This window comes from Lotus japonicus, chromosome 6 (genome assembly GCF_012489685.1).
Source record: "Lotus japonicus ecotype B-129 chromosome 6, LjGifu_v1.2".
NCBI classification, from domain to species: domain Eukaryota; kingdom Viridiplantae; phylum Streptophyta; class Magnoliopsida; order Fabales; family Fabaceae; genus Lotus; species Lotus japonicus.
The window spans coordinates 57,407,086-57,430,464 of record NC_080046.1 but is presented as its reverse complement, the minus strand read 5'-3'; the positions used below and the strand labels follow the sequence as shown (position 1 = coordinate 57,430,464).

General features: G+C 36.6%; 4 protein-coding genes across 5 annotated transcripts; 3 read left to right on the top strand and 1 right to left on the bottom strand.

Annotated features, from left to right (window-relative positions):
* Positions 1-6,638: 6,638 nt before the first annotated feature.
* On the top strand, positions 6,639-11,090 carry LOC130726995 (protein AGENET DOMAIN (AGD)-CONTAINING P1-like). 2 transcript variants are annotated; one of them, XM_057578320.1, is made up of 4 exons: positions 6,639-7,208; positions 8,194-8,670; positions 9,169-9,735; positions 10,582-11,090. In XM_057578320.1, exons 1-4 carry the CDS (start codon positions 6,783-6,785, stop codon positions 10,600-10,602), a joined length of 1,491 nt encoding a protein of 496 aa, XP_057434303.1. In that variant the 5' UTR covers positions 6,639-6,782; the 3' UTR covers positions 10,603-11,090. The 2 variants fall into 2 exon arrangements, with proteins under 2 accessions (XP_057434303.1, XP_057434302.1); XM_057578319.1 differs by having other exon boundaries at positions 8,188-8,670; positions 10,582-11,088.
* Positions 11,091-11,528: 438 nt separating this feature from the next.
* On the bottom strand, positions 11,529-12,152 carry LOC130724658 (uncharacterized). The gene has a single exon (XM_057575933.1). It carries the CDS (start codon positions 12,109-12,111, stop codon positions 11,644-11,646), a length of 468 nt encoding a protein of 155 aa, XP_057431916.1. The 5' UTR covers positions 12,112-12,152; the 3' UTR covers positions 11,529-11,643.
* A 914-nt stretch (positions 12,153-13,066) lies between these two features.
* Positions 13,067-14,643, top strand: LOC130726096 (F-box protein At5g49610). Its single transcript, XM_057577323.1, has 2 exons — positions 13,067-13,227; positions 13,315-14,643. The coding sequence occupies exon 2, from the start codon at positions 13,345-13,347 to the stop codon at positions 14,425-14,427; it is 1,083 nt and encodes a 360-aa protein (XP_057433306.1). The 5' UTR covers positions 13,067-13,227; positions 13,315-13,344; the 3' UTR covers positions 14,428-14,643.
* A 2,643-nt stretch (positions 14,644-17,286) lies between these two features.
* On the top strand, positions 17,287-23,122 carry LOC130726658 (uncharacterized). Its single transcript, XM_057577961.1, has 10 exons — positions 17,287-17,477; positions 17,806-18,676; positions 19,355-19,484; positions 19,670-20,106; positions 20,326-20,406; positions 20,492-20,590; positions 21,060-21,218; positions 21,396-21,482; positions 21,648-21,719; positions 22,198-23,122. Exons 2-10 carry the CDS (start codon positions 17,891-17,893, stop codon positions 22,516-22,518), a joined length of 2,172 nt encoding a protein of 723 aa, XP_057433944.1. The 5' UTR covers positions 17,287-17,477; positions 17,806-17,890; the 3' UTR covers positions 22,519-23,122.
* Positions 23,123-23,379: the final 257 nt, after the last annotated feature.

The window sequence follows — 23,379 nt, the reverse complement described above, 5'->3', positions numbered from 1 at the left end:
TTTTATGAACTTGGATGAAAGTCCATTCACATTACACTTGATTGGTATTTAAATGCATGCGACATTTTTGGGTTTTGTAAGGTGGGAGGGGGCTCTGTTGCTGGTCCTTAACAAAGAGAACCAATGCAATGGCCCTCGAATTTATATCATATAAATCTATATGTTTTTGGCCCCTCCCCAAGTTGCAATTATGGACCTGTCCATGCTATTGTACCTATTCAAGCCATTGCTAGAAAATAAAGGCAACTAATTAACTCAAACAATGATATGCACATAGTGGTTTTCTCTAACTTGGTAACAAGGTTTGGCTCTATTTTGGGTCTCAGGACCACCACTTGTCCTTTTTATTCTTTTCTCCCCTTGGACATCCCAGAAACTTTTAATCAGCTTAAGAGATTAATTGCAAAAGCCAAAATTCAGTACCATACATAGTAATTTATATAAGTTTCATTGTTGAATGTTTGATATAATAATTTTCATCTCGACCTTTCTTTTTCACCCTTCCTAACTAGACCTTTTCACTAGCAGTCAAAAGCATCATATCAAAGAACACTCCCCACATGGACCCATTTGACAACACTTTCTTCATAAGATAAATAAGAATGACACATTTTGGTCGCTTAGATGTTCTTTAACATGAACAAAAAAAAATTAAGAATTAAAATTCTAAACCTAGTTGAGGAGTGTGGTATGCCATTCACTTTTGTTACGGACTGGATCTCGGGTCCATCCTATATTGACCTGATTCACATTGGCTCAATTCATGTCGATTCAGCTCGTTTTGGCCCAATCTGCTCAGGCCAACCATACATCCCCACGATTAAGCTTAACTTGAGTTGAGTTAGCCCAAATGTCGTAAATGTCATTCCAAACTAGGGGATAAGAATCTCATCTCCAGAAATTGCTTTATGGATATCTCGAACTATCTAGATAGAGTCAATTTTGGCAAAAAAAAAAAAGATGGAGTCAATTATATAGCCATCAAAGTAAGAATTTTGCTTGTGAACATGGGTCATCGTCCTACACACACACTTTCTATGTACACTTACTTGACTCGATAATACATTATACATCAACTTATAAGCATCAAAGTTACGGTTTTAAATTGCGGTTGCGCCGTGAAATTGCAGACAAATGCGAGTTGTTGCGGCTGCTATGCGGATGTAGGGTGTAGAGAACCCTTTTGCGAACAACACTTCAAAAGAGTCTCTGTCGCGCTATTGCAATGATTCAAAGCTTGAAGTGAGCCCATGAACTCAACCTAGGTTACGATTCAATATCAAGATGTGGAGCCCTTGAACTTTCTCACAAAGACTTTGAAGGAGCACCACTTGCAGCATATGAAAAAAAAATAGTTGTGGCTTTAGATGTTAGTTGATGTGACTTATGAGTAAGAAGCAAAATGATGAAGGTAGCGTTAGGACAAGGAATCGGGTGAAAACTATGAGACACACAATAGTAGGGAGGGGAAATGAAATGAAATGAAGTAGATCAAGGTGGGCAAATATACACATAAACATGTTACGTAGGTGAGTGAGAGGAAAAGGTTGAAGGTGCAGGGTACCGTTTGGAATGAGAAACTGTGCAGGAGCAAATCAGGAATGCAATAATACAAAGAAAATGGGGATAAAGCTGGATGGTGTGTAGCAAAGGGAACCCGTACCGTACGTGTCCTCTTTGTAATCAGCATGTGGCCAAAGTGGTGGAGCTGTTCCGGCATTAATTCTGTACCTACATACACAAGAGCCATTTGAGGGGAGAAAGATACAAAAAAAATGGCCTGCAAAGATTCTCACAGGGAAAGGAAAGGAAAAAGAGAGTTCAATTTTCTTTTCAAGTTTTGGAATTGGGTTCTATTGTGGTTGTTTGTGATGGTGGTCTCCACCTGATGCAGGTCACCATCAATTTCCGGGTAAAAGATTGACACCCACTTTCAGAACAGCTTCGTGCTGTGAAAAAATCTTCAACTTATATATTCCTTGTGATCTTCAGAAACAGAACAATAGAACAGCCTGGTAATTCCACTTTGCGATCTGTTGGGAATTGGCTCATTAGGAAAATCTGGGGCCACAGATTTTATTTTAAGGCCAAATATTCAGTTTATTAGGATTTGATTTAATGGGGAACACAATCCTGGAAATCAAGATTCAAGATTCAAGAGTTGAGTAGTTGATCTTCACGAGGGTTCGAGAATTCGCCAAGGTGAAGATTGTTGGGATTGGCTCATATCTTATCAGTTATTTGAATTTGATTTAAGGGGATTGTGATATTGGGTTAGAGGGATTTTATCTTATTGGTTTAGATAAGACTCTATCTTATCTAATGGGTTAAGATAAGACTCTATCTTATCTAATGGGTTTAGATAAGATGTTTAGATTATCTTATCTTGTAATACTAGAGTTAGTAGTGTTCTATAAATAGATAAGACCTCTAACAATAAAAGTGTGTCATGTGCTAGTGTGCACCAGGTGTGTGCGGAGTGCGCCGCAGTTGGGCGGTGTGCAAGTGCGCCGCAATTCAGCGGTGTGCGAGGGTACACATCAATTGGGCAGTTGAGAGAAACTGCTATTGCAAATGTGTGAGACAATTAGGCAGTTGAGAGAAATTGCTATTGTAAACACAATTGATTATTGAGAATCAATAAAGGGAGCTATAACTACTCTATAGTCGCAGAGGTAGGCACAATTTGTCGAACTGCGTGAACAAAGATTTTGTGTGGTTTATTCGTGCTTTTTCGCTCTATCGTACTGTCTGAATCAAGTTGTGCCTTTCATGTTTTCTCAACACGATCCATGTGCATCAGTACTGCATCAAGTGCATGCCATGTGGTTTGGTATGTGTACATGCAGGGGAATTGCATTTGCACAAACATTATTGTACAATTATTTGTATTTTGTACGACTAAGAGGGAGTGAAATGAAAATCTCACCCTAATCAAAATAACATAGAAAAGGAAGTGACAGGTTTGGTAAATGATGTGATACAATTTGAAACATAGACAGAAAATATGTGGTGATCGGAATCAATATTCTTTGTCCATAAATTGTTTCATTTTCTATCTCAATCAATAATATTACGACATTTCAATTAAAAAATATATGATTATTTTTTAATTGATTTGACACAATCTTATTATCGGTGGGGTATGAAATGAGACATGATTTGAGGATTGAAGGTTTTAATCCTCCTAACAGATGGATTTTGCTGGATAAATTAAGCCAAACGATACTTATACATTAAGGGAATCAAACCCCACCGGCCACCACCAATAAACATGACAATTACCTTAAAAACAAAGACCAAAACTATAAAATAAAACCACCAAACAGTTCACATCTCTGGCTCGGATATTCCAATTTTGCCTTGAAAGAGATAAATTAGTGAGTAGCAAACAACTCTGCTGATACACTACATGGAAACAATCGCTCATTGCCTTGGTTTGGTATGTGTACATGCAATGGTGGCTACTAGAGATGGCTACAGGTGGTTGAAGATCGTGGTTGCGGGCGGAGCTTATCATGAATACTCTCTTATATATAACTATCAATAAATTATTTTGATAAGTTTTTTAATAAACTTAAAAATAAGTGTTTATTCAGTAACTGCTTATAACACGTAATTAAGTTGTTTGTCTAAACTTACTTAGAAATATGATTGTAGATGCTGCTTTCTTTTTTATGGTCAAAGATTGTAGATGCTTAGCGTACCCCTTTGCTTTTTGGGAATCGTCAATTTTTTTTTCTTCTACCCAAGCCCAAAGTCAATACCGAGGAAAAGCAGAGAGACCTTCTGGTGTCTTTCCGTTATTTGTTGGGAACATTTGAAGCCCAGAACATTTTTATGAAAATGGGCCAAGCAATGGAAATGGGTAGAGCATTGAATGGGAGAAAAAAGGCCCAGCAATGAAGCAAATACCGAGAGTAGGCCCAACAAGAAAGGAAGAATATATGAATATGTATAGGGCAAAACAATAGTTGTCCAAAAAATAAAAGAGAAAAACAAAAGCATGTTTTTGTTGAAGGGAAAATAAAAGCAATGTTGAAAAATGTTCAAATTCGACCAAAGAACATGTTGTCATGAGCTCATTGACAGCTATAAGACCAACAAAAAAAACCTGCCAACACATAAGAAAAAATTGTCAACAAAATTGCTAAAATGTACCATGTTGGTTATGTTAATTGTGATTTGTGACTATTCATCTCAATTTATTTTATTTAAAATTTCGTTTAATATTATATATCTCTTGTAGTGATATGTCATATGTACATCACATTATTATGCAGACTGCAGAGTATCAACAAGTTTTTTTAGTATAATAAGATATCAGTTAGTTAACTAACAGTAATAAGCTAAGAATAAAGACATTTTAAAAGAAGTGTCTATTTATTAGTTAACCTTCTTTTCTCTTGTGAATGGAGAAATTTAAGAAGTTTGGTGAGAGTTATTAGAGCTCAATCTCAAAGAGGAAACACAGGTAGTATCTGACTGAAGCAAAGGAATCAATTCCTTTCCTTTCATGGGGAAAAGAAGGGGGCCACTATTCAGAGTCTGATTTGGCGCTACTCCAAGGCTAGCAAGCAAGTAAGCACCTAGGCTTTGCCTGGTTTGGAAAATAAAATAAAGGCTTAAAGGGTCCAAAGGCCCCTGAGATTACAAAGGGAATCAAATCCAGGACCTAGAAAAATTTTACATCAAATTGGGTCCCTAAGAATTTTTTTTTAATTCAATTAAGGTCAAATCTTGCCACAGCTCAATTTTGTCCTAGTCACTAATTCCACTTGGCATTTTTTATTTTTTTTAATTAAAAAATAATAAAACTTTATTTTTTTATTCTAACTCAGTTATTCAAGTAGAAAAAAAAAATTAAAAAACTTAAAAAAAATCCCTAATCTAATTCCAAAACTTAATCTAATCCCTAATTTACTTCTTTGTTTTTTTTTCCCAGAAGAACACAGCACCAACATCACCCACTTTCCTTCTTCCTTTCAACGTGAATTACCATCACCACACTTTCCTCTCCTTCTCATGAAGGCCGCCACCACCACCGTTCTTCTTGCTTCCTCTGTCGCAACTCGCAAGCCACCATGAGGAAGCCAAACCATCATCACCGCGTCTTCTTCTTCCCATGAGAGCCACCATGAACGAACCAGCACCACCTTGAAAACCACGACCGCGAGCTCCTCTCCCCTGTCCCCAGTGAGCACAGCCGCACCACCACCGCTTCCAGAAACGACAAAGAACAGAGGAAAAAATGGAACCCTAACCTGGTGGTGGATTTGGGGATTTGGGGTTTTGGTTTTGGTTTCTCGATCACTCCTTCTCCTTGCATCGCCTGGTGGTGGATTTGGGGATTTGGTTTCGAGTGGGGGTGGGGGTGGGGGTGGAGGTTTCAGTTGCAGGTGGGGGTGGGGATGGGGTTTCGGTTGCAGGTGGAGTTGGGGGTTGGGTGGAGTTTTGGTTTGGCCGTTTGGGGGTGGGGGTTGGAGGTTGAGGTTTGGGGATGGTGTTGGAGGTGGATATTGAGGTTGCAGGTGGGGTGGATGTTGCTAGGTTTAGAAGATGAAGGTGTTGGGTGTTGAAGATGAGAATGATGAAGATGATGATGTTGAAGATTAGATTTTTAAATTAGGTTTATTAGATTATTAGGTTGTTTAGTTTAGGATTATTAGATTAGGTTTTTATTAAGATTTTTTTTTCTGATTATTTTGATGACTTGGTATTAAAAATTAATTTTTTAATATTTTTTAATTAAAAAATAATGAAAAAAGCCAGGTGTCACTAATGACTAGGACCAAATTGGGATTTGGCCTTAATTGAATTAAAAAAAAATTCTTAGGGACCCAATTTGATGTAAAATTTTTCTAGGTCCTAGATTTGATTCCCTTTGTAATCTAAGGGGCCTTTGAACCCTTTAAACCTAAAATAAAATAGAACGAAATAAAGTGAAAGCAAGAAATGATGAAAAAGAAATAAAATTTGTTTAGTTTTTTTTTATACGAGAGTAAGTGAAAGGAAGGAAAAAAGTTATGTTTAAGAACAAGATATGAATATACACAAAAGCTTAAATAACAATAGTTTTAGAATGAAGAGTGTAAAATGCAGTAATTTTTACCATTATATCCTACTACTGTAGCCTAGTCTAGAAAGGTATTTATGGCCAATTTTGAATTTTCATATGTGTACGTGTCTTAATTATTTTTGTCAAACTCAACGTGAATTCATACTAATCCTAAAATGACAAAATCTAGCTTCTCATATTCATTTTAAACTGAATGTACATTTATAATGTTAGAGCAACACAAACCTAATTTCACATATCTTAAATTACCAATGAAAAAACTAGAATTTGTCACCCATTTAATTTATCGTAAATAAAAGAAGTTGGATTTTAACACATCAGCTTTCACCAACATCCTCGTTGCGTTTAATAGAAATTCAAATGCACAATTAATGCGAAAAATTCTGAATTATCTGTTGATTGAAACTAAATCAAATTTGTATTTAAACGAGAACATAACAAATACTACTATATGCTTAAATTAATTTTGTCCTATACTTTGAAAAGAAAAGAAAAAAGTTTTGTCCTTTTGTATTCTGGGCAAGGTTTTGGGTCTGTCATTTGTACACTTCAACCAATGTGGAGACAATACTTGGGGAAAAAGCAAACCAGTAATGAAGACACTCACAGAGGTTCACTCCCTTAGGTATTTGCATTGTTGAAACCTTTTAATCTTCACCATTCTCTTTCCACTCTCAACCAGAACCAGAATCAAAACCAAACCATGATGTCCATTTTCAACAAAGGTGAAGGAGTTGAGGTAATCAAGCAAAACGAAAATGACGAATACAGCTACTTTCCGGCCACCGTGCTCCGGCCACCGTCGAAAAACAACAACATGGTGTTCGTGGAGTACCAGGCTCCCACAAAGTCACGCAATAGAGAGTATGTGAATGTTGCTAGCGTGAGACCCAAGCTTCCATACGAGCTCAATCCATGGTTCAAGGTCGGTGACTCCGTCGACGCTTTCCGGCCGAATGTCACTGCATTTTCTTGGTGCCCTGCCACCGTCTCCGACATCCTCGAAAACTCCACCTACCGTGTCGACTTCCGTGGTCATTCCGCCGCCGTCGACCACTGTAGTCTCCGCCTTCACCGGGATTGGGTAAATGGGAACTGGGTCCCACCTCTCCCTCAACCTCAACCGCAGGTTCGTTCGTTCCCACTGCAATTTCCACTTGTTTCTTTGCAGTCAAATGAGAAAGTTGAAAACTTTGTGGCAGTTGATAGAGAAATTCCTCCAATGGAGTAATTTCCTAAATGGGTTTTGTGGGTATAGTGAGTTTCCATTTGGATGCAAGCCAAAAAGCACTTATTGAAACTTATTTAGTGCATTTTTTAGTAGTGAAGCTCCAATAAGTGCTTTTTGGTTCGTATCCAAACAGGTTAGTACAAATGTAACCGGACACCATGAAGTATTTTATGGATTAAGATTAGATTACTGTTGCTTCATTATTCAAATGTAGTTATAAAGTGTGTTTGGGTTAGCTTTTAGAAACCAATTTAGAGTTCAAAATCAATTATTTGCATGAAGCTTTCCTCATGTTTGGTTTGGTGTTTGCTAGCATTGGAATCAATTTCATTGATTGAGAAGCTACACTTGGTAACTTCTGTGGTGGATGTGATTTTAGACTGAATGTAAGTGATCAGTGTTTCCAAATATGCTAAAAGTTTAGCTTTTGAGTAGAACTGCATTTGCTTTTGAGTCCACTTGCACTCTTGATCTTAATGATTTTGTGGGTAAACTGGAAAGTATAAATGTATTCACTTTGAGATTTCTTGGGTTAAGATTATGACTACTTGTGAGTAAGTATAAATGTATTCACTTTGAGATTTCTTGGGTTAAGATTATGACTACTTTAAGTTAAATCAAATATAGACATAGCCTTACTTTACTTTGAGTATGAAAACTTTAGAGTAGGTGAGTGCCTTTGTGGATGCCCATCCATACATGTAATGTGATACGCTACGTTGAAATGCATTCCCTTAGCAGAGTGATTGTATGTACAAAAATGGATTCTCATGTTTTTGTAGTGGGGAACATTTTTTCCATAGCTATAACAAGTTCAAATTGAAGATGCATTTTTTTCATTGGATGTTTGCTAATTTACCGAAAACTTGAGTTGCAGGAGCAGCCACCAGAAACGGTGACAAGGTCTGAAAAAATAAGGATCAAGATCAAATGCAGCAGAAGCCCACAAAAAGAATCAGAGTTTTTTAAAGGGAAAATAGTGGAAGTCAGCAGCGATGATGAAGGTTATAAGGGTGCTTGGTTCGTTGCTACTATTGTTGACATAATAGCAAAAGACAAGTTTCTAGTAGAATATAGGGACCTGGCAACCGAAGATGGCACCCAGCTCTTGAATGAAGTAATCCATGAGAGGTTTATTAGGCCCTGCCCCCCTGAAGTTCCACTTGCTGGTTCTTTTAAACAGTTCCAAGAGGTTGATGCATGGTACAATGATGGGTGGTGGGAAGGAGTGGTGTGTGAAGTACGTAATGGCAGAGAGTGCCTTGTTTCTTTTATGAACAATGATGTAATGGAATTTGAAAATTCTAAACTAAGGCCTCATCAGGACTGGTTGGATGGAAAATGGGTCATGTCTTCCAAGGTAAAACACTTAGATGCCTCTCTTTTTTCGTTTTTATTAATCAAAGATTTTCTTCTGAAATTACAGTTGACAATTACGTCTTCCAAAATTGACTTAGGGGATAAGCAAACTTCAAACACCAAACTTGTTGAAATCATAGTTTTTACTCTCTTGGATTTGATGAGACTATCGTGTTTCCTGTTACTTTATATTATAAATCAGTTTCTCTACAAGAGTTCTACCATATGTTGAAACTTGGGATGTCAATTAAATGATTCCAAGATAAAGCGTTCTAAAAATTTCAGGCATTTTGTACCTTATAAAAACAAACCATCAACATCATGCATAACTTGTGAACTGCTCATGGTCATCACGTAGTTTAAATTTGTCTGTTTATCTTCATATTATTATTGGATATAATGTTAAGCGAAAGCGCATCATTTTCTTACTAATTGCTCAATTCTGTTTATGGTGGAAACGTCTAAATCTACTTGACAATATGAGATTTTAAAATATCAGGAGTCAAGTGAGTTGGTGAAGAAGTTTGGAGATGTGAGGCCTGAGGCCAATAATCTCACTGGAAATAAATTAATTGTGAAACTTAAAAAGTCAAGTGACCCGGCAAAGAGGCCCAGGGATGTAATGGAAAGAACCCCGATCACCAGAAGCAAACATATGTTACAATTTTGCAGAGGTGCAAAGGTAGAAGTTAGAAGCGATGAAGAAGGATACCAAGGTTCCTGGTATACTGCCATTATTGTTGACCCTTTGCAGAGCAGCAAGTACTTGGTGGAATATTCAACCCTTAAAACAGATGACTTGACTGAACAACTGAAAGAAGTAGCAGAAGCTTTTAATATCAGGCCATGTCCACCAGATACTAGTGGTGCTGATTGCTTTTTGCTGCATGAATGGGTTGATGCTTGGTATAATGATGGATGGTGGGTAGGTCAGGTATCCCGTGTTCTTGGAGGCTTCAAGTATATGGTTTACTTCTGGACTTCAAAGGAGGAGCTGGAATTCGAATACAGTCTTCTAAGGCCTCATCAGGACTGGATTGATGGAAAATGGGTGCTTGCTTCTTTGGTATGACTTAAACAACACTTTATTTGATTTGTTAATTTGCCAAAATATTTTGATATGATATGCTTGGTAAAATTCATTGATCTTCATCACTTTTATATTTATAATTTATATAGTGAGTAACCTCTCCACATGATGGTATAGCCCATTTAAGCTAATTACTGATTACTGTTGTGACCTCTTACTAATTGTTTCACTCATTTAAATGTTACTTTTTGTCGTTGGATCTTTTAGTATGTTGTGATATAGTGGTTCCTTGCAGCTGTACAACAATGTCTTCATTTAAGGCAACAAATAAATTCTTTCTTGCACTATCTGTTAACTGTGAGGTAGTTTGCCTTCTTTTCTTTTTGGCTTTGTATTGGAGAGTTCTTTCCTTTGGCATTTCTCGGGGTGGATGCACAGCTTATGGCTTTATTTTTCCAGTCTTTTGAGCAATTTTCTTTTAACATGAAACTTGAAAGACAAATGTAAAGTTTCCATTTTCTACCTTATTAGTTCATTCATGTAATGAATAATTATTTAGTTACAGTTTGGAATGTTAAATGCATTTAGAAAATTTGTTGTGTTGACAAGTTATTATTGGACTAGTTCTGAGACAAAAATATGGTAGTGGTAGGGTAGCATGTTGAAATGTTGATCCGCCAGTAATGTAATAAACTTGCTCCATTCATTTGATATATTTGAACTCTATAATCAGCTGTTGACTAATTTTATTTCTCTATTGAATGATTGCTCCATTCATTTGATATATTTATATACTGAATGATTGATTCCATTACTCTATTAATCTTTTTCTGGGAGTGTAAACTGATTACTCTGGTTCTTGTTCTCTATGGTTTCTTCTAGGATCCAAGACCTGTTCGTTAGTGAATTGCTAGAAGTTCTTTTTGCTACTTTGCTACCTTCACTGAAATGCTTTTTGCTGCCAGCCATCCTATCATTTAGCACTTTCTGGTGCTAATTGCAACTTCAACCTAGAGGTTCTTTTTGCTACTTTGCTACCTTCACTGAAATGCTTTTTGCTGCCAGCCATCCTATCATTTAGCACTTTCTGGAGTTGAAATGTAATCTGCAAATATGTGTAATATGCTGATCTGTGTTTTGTCTACTCCTGGTGCTAATTGCAACTTCAACCTTTTTCTTTTGTCTGTAGTTATCCCACTGACATTACTTTATGTATATGTAATGTTAATATATCCCAAAATCAGGATTATTATGTCGAAGAACATATGAACTGAGTTTATGTTTTGATTACTTATAACCTATTGGGTTTACTTTTGTTGCTACTTAAACAAAGAGTGCATCAGAATGTGTTGTTTTCCTTCATAAATTCGATAAGGCAGTTATTGTTGTACTTAACCAAAAATAAATTCGAGTTAACAAAAATGACCATAATTTAGTAAACTTTTTATAGTGTGGATATATTTTTTAAGCAATTTAAAAATAAATAAATCTGGACATTATTTTTCCTCTAAAAATTAATGTAATAATCCAATCTGTTTCACACTCATCTAGTCTAGTACCAACACTCCTGAGTCCTGATACACAAACGCAGTTTTTTGCTATTGACAATGACCCTTGACCATTTCTGCTTCTGCTTGTGCTGGTTTCAACTCTGAGTCTCACTCATGCCAGGCACAAAAGGAAGACACGAAGGCTGGGTAGAGAATTTCGAAAGAGACAATAAAGCACTAGTCAACAAGCATATTCATAATGAAACAAACATGCTTAGCATATTCTTTCATAGCTGCCTCATCTTCTACTGAGAGGTTCATTAAATTTTGAGAAGAAACTACAGCCAAATAAAATTATTAAAAATAAACAATTACATAAGCATAATCAAACATATGCACAATCAAATTATTACAATAATTAATTAACTTATTGTTTCCTCTAATTACAGTTTGATCATTCTCCACCACTTCTCTTCTTCCTTTGAGGGAGTACTAATTCATTCCCAGCTTTGAACACTGACACTGGAAATGACATGGACAAACCAACCACTGACTTGAAAGTAATTACAGGTCCCTCTGGAGGGCCTTTGACATGAATCTCATTCAAGGCGAACCAAACCAAAAATTCCTTAGCCTTCACCCCAGTGAGATTCTTGATCTTGTTTGGCTCAACATGTGCAGTGACCACTGTGTCATAGCACACAAGTATGTTGTTGTCAAACCTGTGCTCCCTTTTCTTCTTGAGCTTGAGCCAAACAAAGCCTTGTTCCTTCACGTATCCGCATTCCTGGATGTCTTGTATGGTCAACAATCCATCAAGGAGGCCTAGCTCTGCCAGCAACAGAGAGAATTTCTCCCTGCATGCTTGGTCCCCGTGAAACACCTCTGCTTTGGCCTTTAGCTCCTCACTCACCACAAACATTGTTTGTGTTTTATGTAGCTAGCAAATTCAATGTGCTGAGGTTGGTGCTTGCCTTTAAATATGATTGTGTAAAGTGTAAACCAATCATTTTATATGAGCAGGGGATTTGAAACAATTGCAATATTTTGTGGGTATCCACAAATTGGCCTAATATGGATAATTTATTTTTTTAAGTTACGTTCAGCCCAGTTGAGGCATATTCTTTTAGTACAAAGCTACATTTTTTACAAAACAAAAAAAAATTAATAAAACCTCCAATTGAGATATCGGCACTTGAAATTTGGACCAACCACAGTCGATTTTACAACCTGTTTAAAATTTAATGAGTAATAACTAAGATGTATTTTTTGACATATTAGTATTGTTAGTATTACTGAACACATTTTTTATGTTTGGTTTAGGCCTTAAAATGAACACATTTTTTAAAAATTAATTAGTTATATCTATTAATTAATTTAAAAGAATGTATTTTAGCATTTCTTAAAAGGAAAAGGATTTTATTAAATATATGTGCAAGAAAATGATTAAAGCAAACAATAAACTCTTTTATAGTTCTTTTGAAATGTAAGTCACTCCTAAAGAGAAGAGAAAATGAATGAGTTCAATTGTTTGGTTGATATTCAGAAAAATATAAGATGTATAAGTAAAAAATTGCCTCTACCATATTCCTTGACATACAATATTCCAAAAATTTTAATAAATTCAAAAGTCCTTCTTACAAATAATACATTTACATAATATATAGTAATATTTTAAATTCCAATTGCTATTATTTACTTCAAAAAGATATAATATCAAAATTTAATAATTCAATTATAATAGGATGAAAATCATGTGTTTCAAGAAAGGTGAAAAACAAAAACACTCAGTCAGCGTACATGGTCATCTCCGAATTTCCCGTTGACGTGTCGCATATTCCGTCTACGTGTCTCTCCTGTTCCTTCATCCTTAAACAACTCGATCCACTCTCTTTCTCTCTCGCCTCGGTTTTTCCTTCAACAAAACGCTTGCGTTTCATGATGATCACTGTTATTCGATTACCCCCTCTTCAAATGTAATCAAACCCCTTTTTCCACAACTGCAGCACCTTCATCGGATCCCCCAAAAAAATTCCCGGTAAGCATAGTCGAATCATCTTTACCTCGTTTTTTAGATACCCAGAAATTTATTTTCTTATTATCTTATTAATTTTCTGTTATTTAGATTACGTTTTCATCATTGGGGGTTTCAATTATGGATAAACGAGGAGATGGGATTTTCCCGGATGAGGTGGTTATGCAGATTCTTGCAAGGTTGCCTGTGAAATCCCTTTTCAGGAGCAAAACCGTGTGCAAATTGTGGTGTAGATTGTCCTCAGATAAGTATTTTGTTCAACTCTACAATGAGGTATCTAGGAAGAATCCCATGATTCTTGTTGAGATTTCTGATACATCAGAGTCCAAATCTAGCTTAATCTGTGTTGATAGTTTAAGGGGTGTTTCTGAATTTTCACTCAGCTTTTTGAATGATAGAGTTAAGGTTCGTGCATCTTGTAATGGCTTGTTGTGTTGCTCTAGTATTCCTGATAAGGGTGTGTTCTATGTTTGCAACCCGGTCACTCGCGAGTTTAGGCTGCTTCCCAGGAGTAGGGAAAGGCATGTCACTCGGTTTTACCCCGATGGCGAAGCGACCTTGGTTGGATTGGCCTGTGATTCGACGTGCCAGAGGTTTAATGTTGTTCTCGCGGGCTGCCACCGCACGTTTGGTCATAGGCCGGATGGAAGTTTCATATGTCTGGTGTTTGATTCGGAGCTGAACAAGTGGAGGAAGTTTGTTTCTTTTCAGGATGATCATTTTACTCACATGAATAAGAACCAAGTTGTTTTTGTGAATAATGCTCTGCACTGGTTGACTGTTAGCTCTACTTATATACTTGTGCTTGATTTAAGCTGTGACAATTGGAGGAAGATGCCGTTACCGTATGACTTGGTTCGAGGAACGGGAAATAGGATTTATCTCTTGGACTTCAATGGCTGCCTTTCTATTATTCAAATTTCAGAAGCGTGGATGAACATTTGGGTGCTGAAAGATTACTGGAATGATGAATGGTGCATGGTGGATAAGGTGAGTCTGAGGTGTATCAGAGGAATGGTGCCGGGGATTTTCCCGATCAGTCAGACAGGTGAATATGTTTTTCTGGCTACTCATAGGCAGGTTTTGGTGTATCATCGCAACAGTAAAGTCTGGAAAGAAATGTACTCTGTTAAGTATAGTTCCTCACTACCGCTCTGGTTTTCAGCACACGCATATCGCAGCACAATGTTCTCATGTAGCTGAGGCATGGTGGTGATACATGAAAAGATTTTTGTACATATATTTCTAGTTGTAAGCATTCCACATTCAATTAGCCATTGTTATTCGCGGCATGTTTCTGGTCTTTTATCTTAAAACTTTGATATTGGCTTTGCCATGGAAGTCCCACTATATTTCAGCACAATGTTGTCCTGTAATGATGTGCGGCTTCATGAAATGTATATATATTTCTTATTTCAACTTGCAATTTCCTATGATTTTATTTTCTCCTGGTGCATTATGGAACCTATAGTATAGTGTGGTTTTCTACAACAAAACATCATTCCTTTGAGACTATTGATTCTTAGGTAAAAAAAAAAAACTCTGCCTAGCACATGCTAAGAGTCTTTATTTCCTTTATTCATTCTATCTGATGGTGTTGCTTACACAGTCAGATCACTTGCCTCCTCTAGGTGATAATTGTTTGATTTTTCAAAGATTTATGTTTGAGTCACAATTTCCATCATCTCCTTTTTTTGTTTTGTTTGGGGGGTAAGGACATGGTTCTGTCATATATGAACAGACAAGAAATTTACATATTGTTTTATAGTGTAAGGAGTTTTATACTTCGATTATGTTATATTTATCAATTAGTTATTTAGAGTGCGGTCAGTTTAACGAAAGTAAGAAAACAGGAAAATAACATATCTCGATGCACTTTTTGTTGATCAATAAACCAAACGGGCTGTTAGTGTCTGGTATTTGAGAACTGTTGGTACTTCCCCTCTTGTGGGATTTTTTGTGTGTAGTCAATAGCATCAACAGTTTTTAACAAAACATGGTATTCTACTGTTACAGAGATTTTTTCCCTTCTTGTCTTTTCTTATTATTCTATTCCATAGAGAAAAATAGCTGTTTATCTATTCTTTTAAGAGGATACACACTCTTTTAGTCTTTTCATTCTTGCTTCATTTTCATAAGAATCATGCCGTAGGATATTGATGCTATAATAATGAAGATGCTATGCATGTCCAACTCAAGTATCCTTTTAAACTATGCCATGTTTTGCGCAATACGTAGAAACTATAATATTATTATTGGTTCCCCTCCATTAATCTGTAACCGTTTATTGCAACTTGCTTCCCTAACTGAAGAGGGAGCAATTATTGAGTGTTCACCCAATCACACCAACCTGCTAGCCTATCTGATCCTTTCACAATCAAACTTAAGCTCCATTTTTGGGTTAAAATTCAGCTGCATTCAGTCTGATCTATGTAGTCCTTAAGGCTTAATCTTACTTTGCACTCTCATGGTGGGGAAAGAAAAAAATTGTAAAATGTGCCAATGTTAAACTTAACCAAGAGTCCAAGACTACTTTTGAAATGGTAAAAGTTAATAAAAGCATAGTGGTTAAAATATAAATAAAAGAAATCATTTTTATTTGGTACAATCTGGAAATACTTTATTTTTATTCGCCAAAAGCGCATTGGATGCTTTTCACATTTTTTCACAAGACTCAAATATGAAGCATCACTTCATTATTATTTTTCTTTTTCACGTTACTATTTCCCCTTTCATTTAATTAGCGATTAGAAGGTTACTCTTTCTCCTTTTGGTTAATTAGCGATTAGAAGCTCACAAACATGTGTTTTAGTTTTCCGATGTATCAAAAAAAAGAAGCTCACAAACATGTGGAAATTAAATTTTAAGTAAAAATGAGGTGGATAATGTCACGTCAGAGTTCATCTGCCACCAGGCATGTTCGCCGAAGTTCTATCCTCCAGCGAGAACCAATCCCATGATTTCCCTAACTACAAAGGTATATTGCCGCAAATTTTTCGGCGAGGACGAAAATGAAATCCGATAACAAATACAAAAACTAATTTCACCATTAACCCAAAACTTTTTTTTTTCATTGTTGCAATAAAAGAATGTAATATATAATAAATTTTGTGCGTATATATATATATATATATATATATATATATATATATATATATATATATATATATCGTAAAGATTTTTTTTGCCACTTCCACGTCACGACCGTAGTATAAAAATGTGCTTAAACACTGTAAATTTGTGCATATATTTGGCTTCAAGTGTTTGAGCTAAAGAGATTTTTATTTTTGCTCCAACACCGTATAAAGGTGCTTGACACTAGAGTACGAATATCGTATGAGTGTCGGTGACCGACATTGAAGAAAAGTGTCCGTGCAAAAGAGCTTCTAATGTGGAAGTTAATTAAGCTTATGAAAAATGTTATAAGATAAGTGATTATTATTATATGTGTTTAATTTAATTAAGTTCTTTACAAGCACTATTAGTTTATTTGGAGCAAGCGAAATGAAAGAACCAAACAACGCCTAACCTTGTACTTGGTATAGAAGAAGTTGGCAAGAGAGAGACATACAAGAGAGAAATAAACCACCTTGTTTGGTATGCGCACAATAGGGGGAAGAGATTGTGAAGTGAAGGTTAATTCAGTCTCCCTAAAATTGAAAAGAGTTGCAATTGATGATGTTTCTTTTTTTTTTTTCCCTTTTTGTCCTCATTGATGGTAGTTTTCATACCAACAATGTGTAACACAACAGATAGATAGTTTGACTTTTTAAGCATCAATTCCAGGGTTCGATCCCTGAACGATGTGTACGTAGAAGTATTTGTTGGGTGGAGATCTACCATCTTAACGTGATCTCCGAGCTGCGAGTAATTAGTCTCATAGCTATCAGTCGTGTGAATATCTCAAGAAAATAAAAAAAGGTTGTATTCATATAATATGTAACGATTTCTCACCTCTTTCTTTCTACCCATCTTCAATCTCCTCCATTTCCCTCACAAACCAAACACAACCTTACTCCTATGTATCATGTGATTGGTTGATATCTTAGGCAGCCAGTCGTCGGTCAAGGAAGGAACTGTACAAATTGCACAGCTTCGTGTGTGTCTCCCTTCTTCTCTCTGTAGCTTCTCATCCTTCCCTATATTCCCTTCTGTGACCCTCTCATACACACTCTCTCGCACGCACCCACATAGAGAGAGTGAGAGCCTTCACTCCCTCTCTTCTCTCCCATCATCGCACAACGCCGCTCAAGGTATCTTATTCTCCATGATCTCCTGCTTTTTCCTATTTCTATATCTCCCTTGTGATCATTTTGGGTATTATTGTTTTTCTTTTCTATCTCTATCATTGATTATCACCCTGCTTCTAGAAAAGTATTATAATTCGATGGGGTGCATGAAAGTTTAATTTTTTTCCTGAATTTTTCCTGGAATTTGGGATTTTAGGGTTTATTGCTCAAATGGGTAATCGAATGTCAATTTTATTTCGAGAAAGTTTTGTTTTTGGGGGTTGGTGTCTGCTTGATTACAGCTTGATGATTAAAGGCTTAATCTTTGGTTTTTTTTTTCTGTACTAATCAGGTGCTGTTAGTTATAATGATGTCTGAAATGGCTTAACTTGAACACACACATCTTGAGTAGTTATTGCTCAAGGTTTAATAGCTTCATGGCTCGGAAGGATAATCAACAGAAGAATGGACCGAATCACAAAAAAGGGGTTTCTGGGGGTGTCCTTCCGGGGGTGAAAGGCGGTCATGCTAAAGGAGGGCGGGTGAAGGTATTTCCGGGAGAGGATCTCGCGAATGGCGACCGGCTGAATCCTTGTGAAGCTAGTTCTGCTGGTGATAACAATAACAATGAGCAAAAATCTGAGAGTTTTTCGTCGAAGGAAAAGCAAGGGGTGTTTGCTAAGCATGGCATGGAGGAACCATTGTCCTTTGGGAGTAGTTCACGGGATGGCAGTGTGAATCCTGATGTTCCAGTACAGGAAGTAAATGGGAGTTTACCTAGAAATAATCAAGGTCAACAGAGTTTGAAGAGTAGATTGAGCTATTTACTCGAAGGTTCGCACATGAGAAGTATGGTAGAAAATTTAGAGCTTGCTGATAATGTGATGATTAGGAGATTAAGGTTGACTGCATCTTCTATTTTCACAGCAGCTAACGAGTGGCTAACCAAGCAGAAGCCATTGTTTGAATCTTGTAGATCCTCCATTTTAAAAGCTCGTGATAATATTAGAAAGAAAGTTGAGCTGGCATATCCCATTGTTCTGAAGTGGCTCATGCATTTTGGGAACATAGTGCTCCTATTGTCGTTGTTTTGGTTGGACTGTGCCTTTCGGGGTATTGATTCATTTGTACGAATGGGCACAACATCCTTCTTCTCTGTTATATGGTGCAGCATATTCTCGGTGATTAGTATGATTGGGATGCTCAAGTTTCTTGTTGTCCTGGTAAGCCCTGATTACAGTTGTCATTGCTTTTTATCATATTACAGTTATTGTGATGGGGAAATCTTGGTATTGGAGAGTTTATAATATTTTGATTAATTATTCAATGAGTTATTTCTAAAGCACTCACATATTATATTATCCACTTATGTGTACACAAATTTTACATTCTAGTATTTTTTTTGCTGATTAATCCCCAACATTTTCATTTAATTACCATTGGGAAAAAGCGCCATAAAATAGTTTTCATTGATCAGTATAATTGTACGTATCAGATGTAGTCCCTGCACACTCTTGTTCTTATTTTTACAAATTTTTGTTGTTATATTCCAGCAAGAGGAATAAAGATACATGGTAAAGTTATATCCAATTAATAATCATTCTTGTGAACTTGGAGTGTGCATATGCAGCATATCTAATTATAAAACCCTTTATACAAAATGTTACAGTTTGTACATAAGTTGAATCAGGTTGAGTTAGAGTGTCTTGGAACTATATGAATTTTGAGCTCCACTTGTAACACATAAGTTTAGAAAGCATAATAGTCTTTGTTCTATATAATGTCCTCGAAAAAATTCTCTCTTATATTTTGATGCTTTGTGCATCTGTTGATTCTATTCTGTTCTTGAATTGGGTCTTGTAATCCTCTTCCTACGCTAACTGGTTTTTGTAACTGATCAGGGCCTGGCTGTTTTGATTGGAATTTTTGTTGGGCTCACGCTTGCAATTTTGGTAGTTGCGTTCCTTGGAGTAGTTATCTTGTGGTTTTATGGTAGCTTTTGGACAACTGCATTTTTCATCTTTCTTGGAGGTGATTTGTTTGTCTTTTTGTGTTACTGTGAACATCTTCTTTCTGTTTTTATGTATATCTTTTTATATGGGCAGTTAGGTATATGTGGTACAGGGATACAGATATGTGCTCCAAATATAGATATTTGTTGGTTGATGTATGTGCTTGCCAAGCTTACTAATCCTTTGACTTTATTTGAAATTCAGGATTGGCATTTATGTTAAAGCATGAACGTATAGCACTACTTATCACCACCGTGTATTCTGTCTATTGTGCTTGGCTGTACGTTGGGTGGCTTGGTTTGCTAGTGGCTTTCAATTTAGCTTTTATATCAAGTGACGTTCTGATATACGTCCTCAAGAAAAGCATAGATCAACAGAGCAGATCCAATTCTTTTGAGCAAAGAGCTGGAATGCACGGCCAACCAGGTTTCGCAAATGATGAACCAATGCAGGCTTCTTCCTCTGAAAATGGGCCGGGGCCATCTTCTGATCGTAATGCTGGAGTCCCATCAACTAGCGGGGTTGATTCTGAAGATGAAATTGTCCGATTGTTGAACTGCTCTGATCACTATTCAGCAATGGGCTTTACGCGATATCAAAATATAGATGTTTCAATACTGAAGCGGGAATATAGGAAAAAGGTTGTCCCCTGATGTCAATACTTGCACAGCCATGTTTTATTTTTAATGAATCTTCCTAAGATATTTTACTGTTGGGAGTTATGGTTTTGGGTTTTGTGTTGCTGGTGGGTTGAAAGTTGATTTTTCTTCTACATTTTAACAACAATCCTTTCTGCAGCTTATTCTTGTTCTGTGATGATTATCCTCATTTACTAACAACCTGTTTTCATTGATGATCAGGCAATGCTAGTACATCCTGATAAAAATAGCGGTATTGAAAAGGCTGCAGAAGCCTTTAAGAAACTTCAAAATGCGTATGAGGTAAGTTTATATTTTGTGCTCACCCAGACAATCAAGAGAGGAAATCATTCCCTAACTTAGACTTATGACTATAATGGTTTCCCAGATTCTAATGGATTCCTTGAAGCGTCAAGCGTATGATGATGAGCTAAGGAGAGAAGAGCTTTTGAGTGTATTTCACAGATTTCAAAATGCTTCCAATAAGGTATGGTTTATGCATTTTTCCCTGCTCTGTTATTATTGTGGGAACTACATATAGGCATTCTATTTCTTAGCTTTTAACGCATTGTAGCCAGGAATAATATTCATTGGGGATGGGAATAAGAACCTCGAAAATGTAGAAGACTCAAAATACTGAGTATCCTTTGTTCATGATTCATTGTAACAATTTGAGACCGCAAGTGGTGATACAATTTATGTTCAACACCAGAATCTAGAAACACTAATATCAATGTTTTAATGGTGAATTTGGTAGGTATGTACACATCTGATGTGTCCCGATGCTTGTATTTTTACCTTATCTGGGAAGTGCAGTTAGCTTTCTTTTTTTCTTCTTAGAGATTCCTGTGCCATCTGAACTATCCAAACCATTCATAGAACCTGATAATCTAATTTTTCATCCAGTGTATTATTCTGTTGTCTAACTTAAGCTGTGGGTGCTACTGATTTTCCAGAATGGTAGACATGGATTCTTTCCATCAGGATTTCCTCGGTCAGATGCGGATGCTGAGGATCCATTTGGTGATTCGAGGAGAATAGCTTGCAAAAGGTGTGGTGGCTTTCATGTCTGGATACATACCAAGAAACAGAAGTCTCGGGCAAGATGGTGCCAGGTTTCTTCTTCATCCTTTTTTTTTTAATTCGAAAAAGCCTAGGCAGCATGCTTAATTGAACGTTGGCTAAGCACATAATCGTGGGAAGATATTTGCCAGTGTTCTGCAATTGTCAGCATAAAGCATCTTTGTACCTGTCATGGCACTAATATTTAACCGTGTTTTTTTGTTTTAAAGGATTGCCAAGATTTTCATCCAGCCAAGGATGGTGATGGATGGGTTGAACAATCTTCCCAACCATTTCTTTTTGGCTTATTGCAGAAGGTATGGATCAATATACCATTTTGAAGAGTCTTATTATTGGAGAACAGAACAGCCTATATAACCTGCAATTCAACTTTTTAATTTTATTTGAGCCAGTTCCTGGTTTCATGAAATATGAATTCAGAACATGATTTTGCTTGACAAGTTGAACTTTTTTATGTTTAGGTTGATGTTCCTTCTGCTTTCGTGTGTGCTGACAGCAGAATATATAATGCCACTGAATGGTATATCTGTCAGGTAATTTAGTTATTCATTTTCTATGTGCTCACTGAGATCATTTTAGAACTCAACTGTCAATCTGTCATACATTTATAATGTGTTTATGCACACAAACACATGATGTTATCTATGCATTTATGTTATTGACTTGTAGTGTCTTTTGATTAGACCACTAAGTGTATGCTTGGGAAAAGTTAAATTAAAACCGACTTAAAAGTACTTTTAGGCTAATGAAACAATTTCTTCCTTCTACTTTTTATGCATTTGGATCAAAACATGGATTTTAACTGATTTTCAACGTTTATCCAAACATGCCCTAACTTTGCAGGATGTTTTCTCCAGCTATGCCATGTGAAATAGTGATATACCAGAGATACATAATGTCTATTTGTAGATTGTCTGGTTGTTCACTCTTCACACTGCATAGCTTGAAGTTTGTGAATCGTATGGAGATTAAAGATCCATGATGCATTAACAATGGACACATTTATTGCAGGGTATGAGATGTCCAGCAAATACTCATAAGCCAAGTTTCCATGTAAACACCAGTTTAGTGTCCAAGAGTAGTTCTGGTAAAGGAGCTAGTTCAGGTCAAAGAGGTGGGCGGATGCCAACACCTAATATGGAAGAAACCATGACAGAGGAAGAATTCTTTGAGTGGTTACAGAATGCAGTACAGACAGGCGCGTTTGAGAATTTCAATGGGAGCTCTGCAACAGAGAACCCAAATGCCAAATCTGGGAATGAGATGAAAAATCCTGGCAGTGGTAGTGGCAGCGGCAGCAAGAGAAAGAAAAAGGGGAAAAAGCAATGGTGATACTGTTAAGCAGATCATGTATTATCTTACTGATAGTATTGCCTTGAGCACTTTGAAAGCTTGTAAGTTTCAAAGTCTCTATCTGTTGTTGAAGCCCTATAATAGAGTTGGAGCCCATTGTACAGCGTTTTGTTGCCTGGGTATATTTTTGTTGTCCAATAATTTTTTTTTATCCCTCTAGCCTGTAAAATTCAGCATTGTGGTATGATTTTCCTTGTCATGTGCAATCTGAAGCAACGAGGAACAAGCCATTAAAGATGGGTCTTCCTAGCAAGCAGATGAAAATGCCATGCATGGATTGGTAAACCAGAGGCAAACATTGTATTGAGCTGCAACTTTCAACCAGCATTGTCGACCCTGCAATTCTTGACCAGCATTGTCGACCCTCCCTTTAGATAGATCATGTGGTAAAAGAGCTGGCTCCCCCCTTCCCTTCCCTCAGACCAAAAGAAAAGAAAAAACAGCATTGCCGGTACTAGTGGCTCAGGCAACACCGTTGTGTTCAACTTAGAGGTGAAAACATGAGTTGCCACACTAATTTATATCAACCGCAAACTCTTAGGAGGAAGCATGTGTTTTCAAGAAATCTCAGATTTTCATTTCATTTATTTCTTCTTTCCGACTCTTCAAATAAGTCTATATCATCTAAATAAAATGTATCGTGGTAACATCTATTAAATATGTCAGGAACCAATCTAGAATTGAAATAAATTAAAGGCTTGAAGTTACCCTTGGCGCCCCGCACATATATGGTTATGTGAATATTCTTCATCCCCTGATATTATCACACTAATTGACTTATCAGATTACCTTAATTTATATAGTTTTTGGTTGGAAGAGAATGGAGAGGAGAGAAAAGGG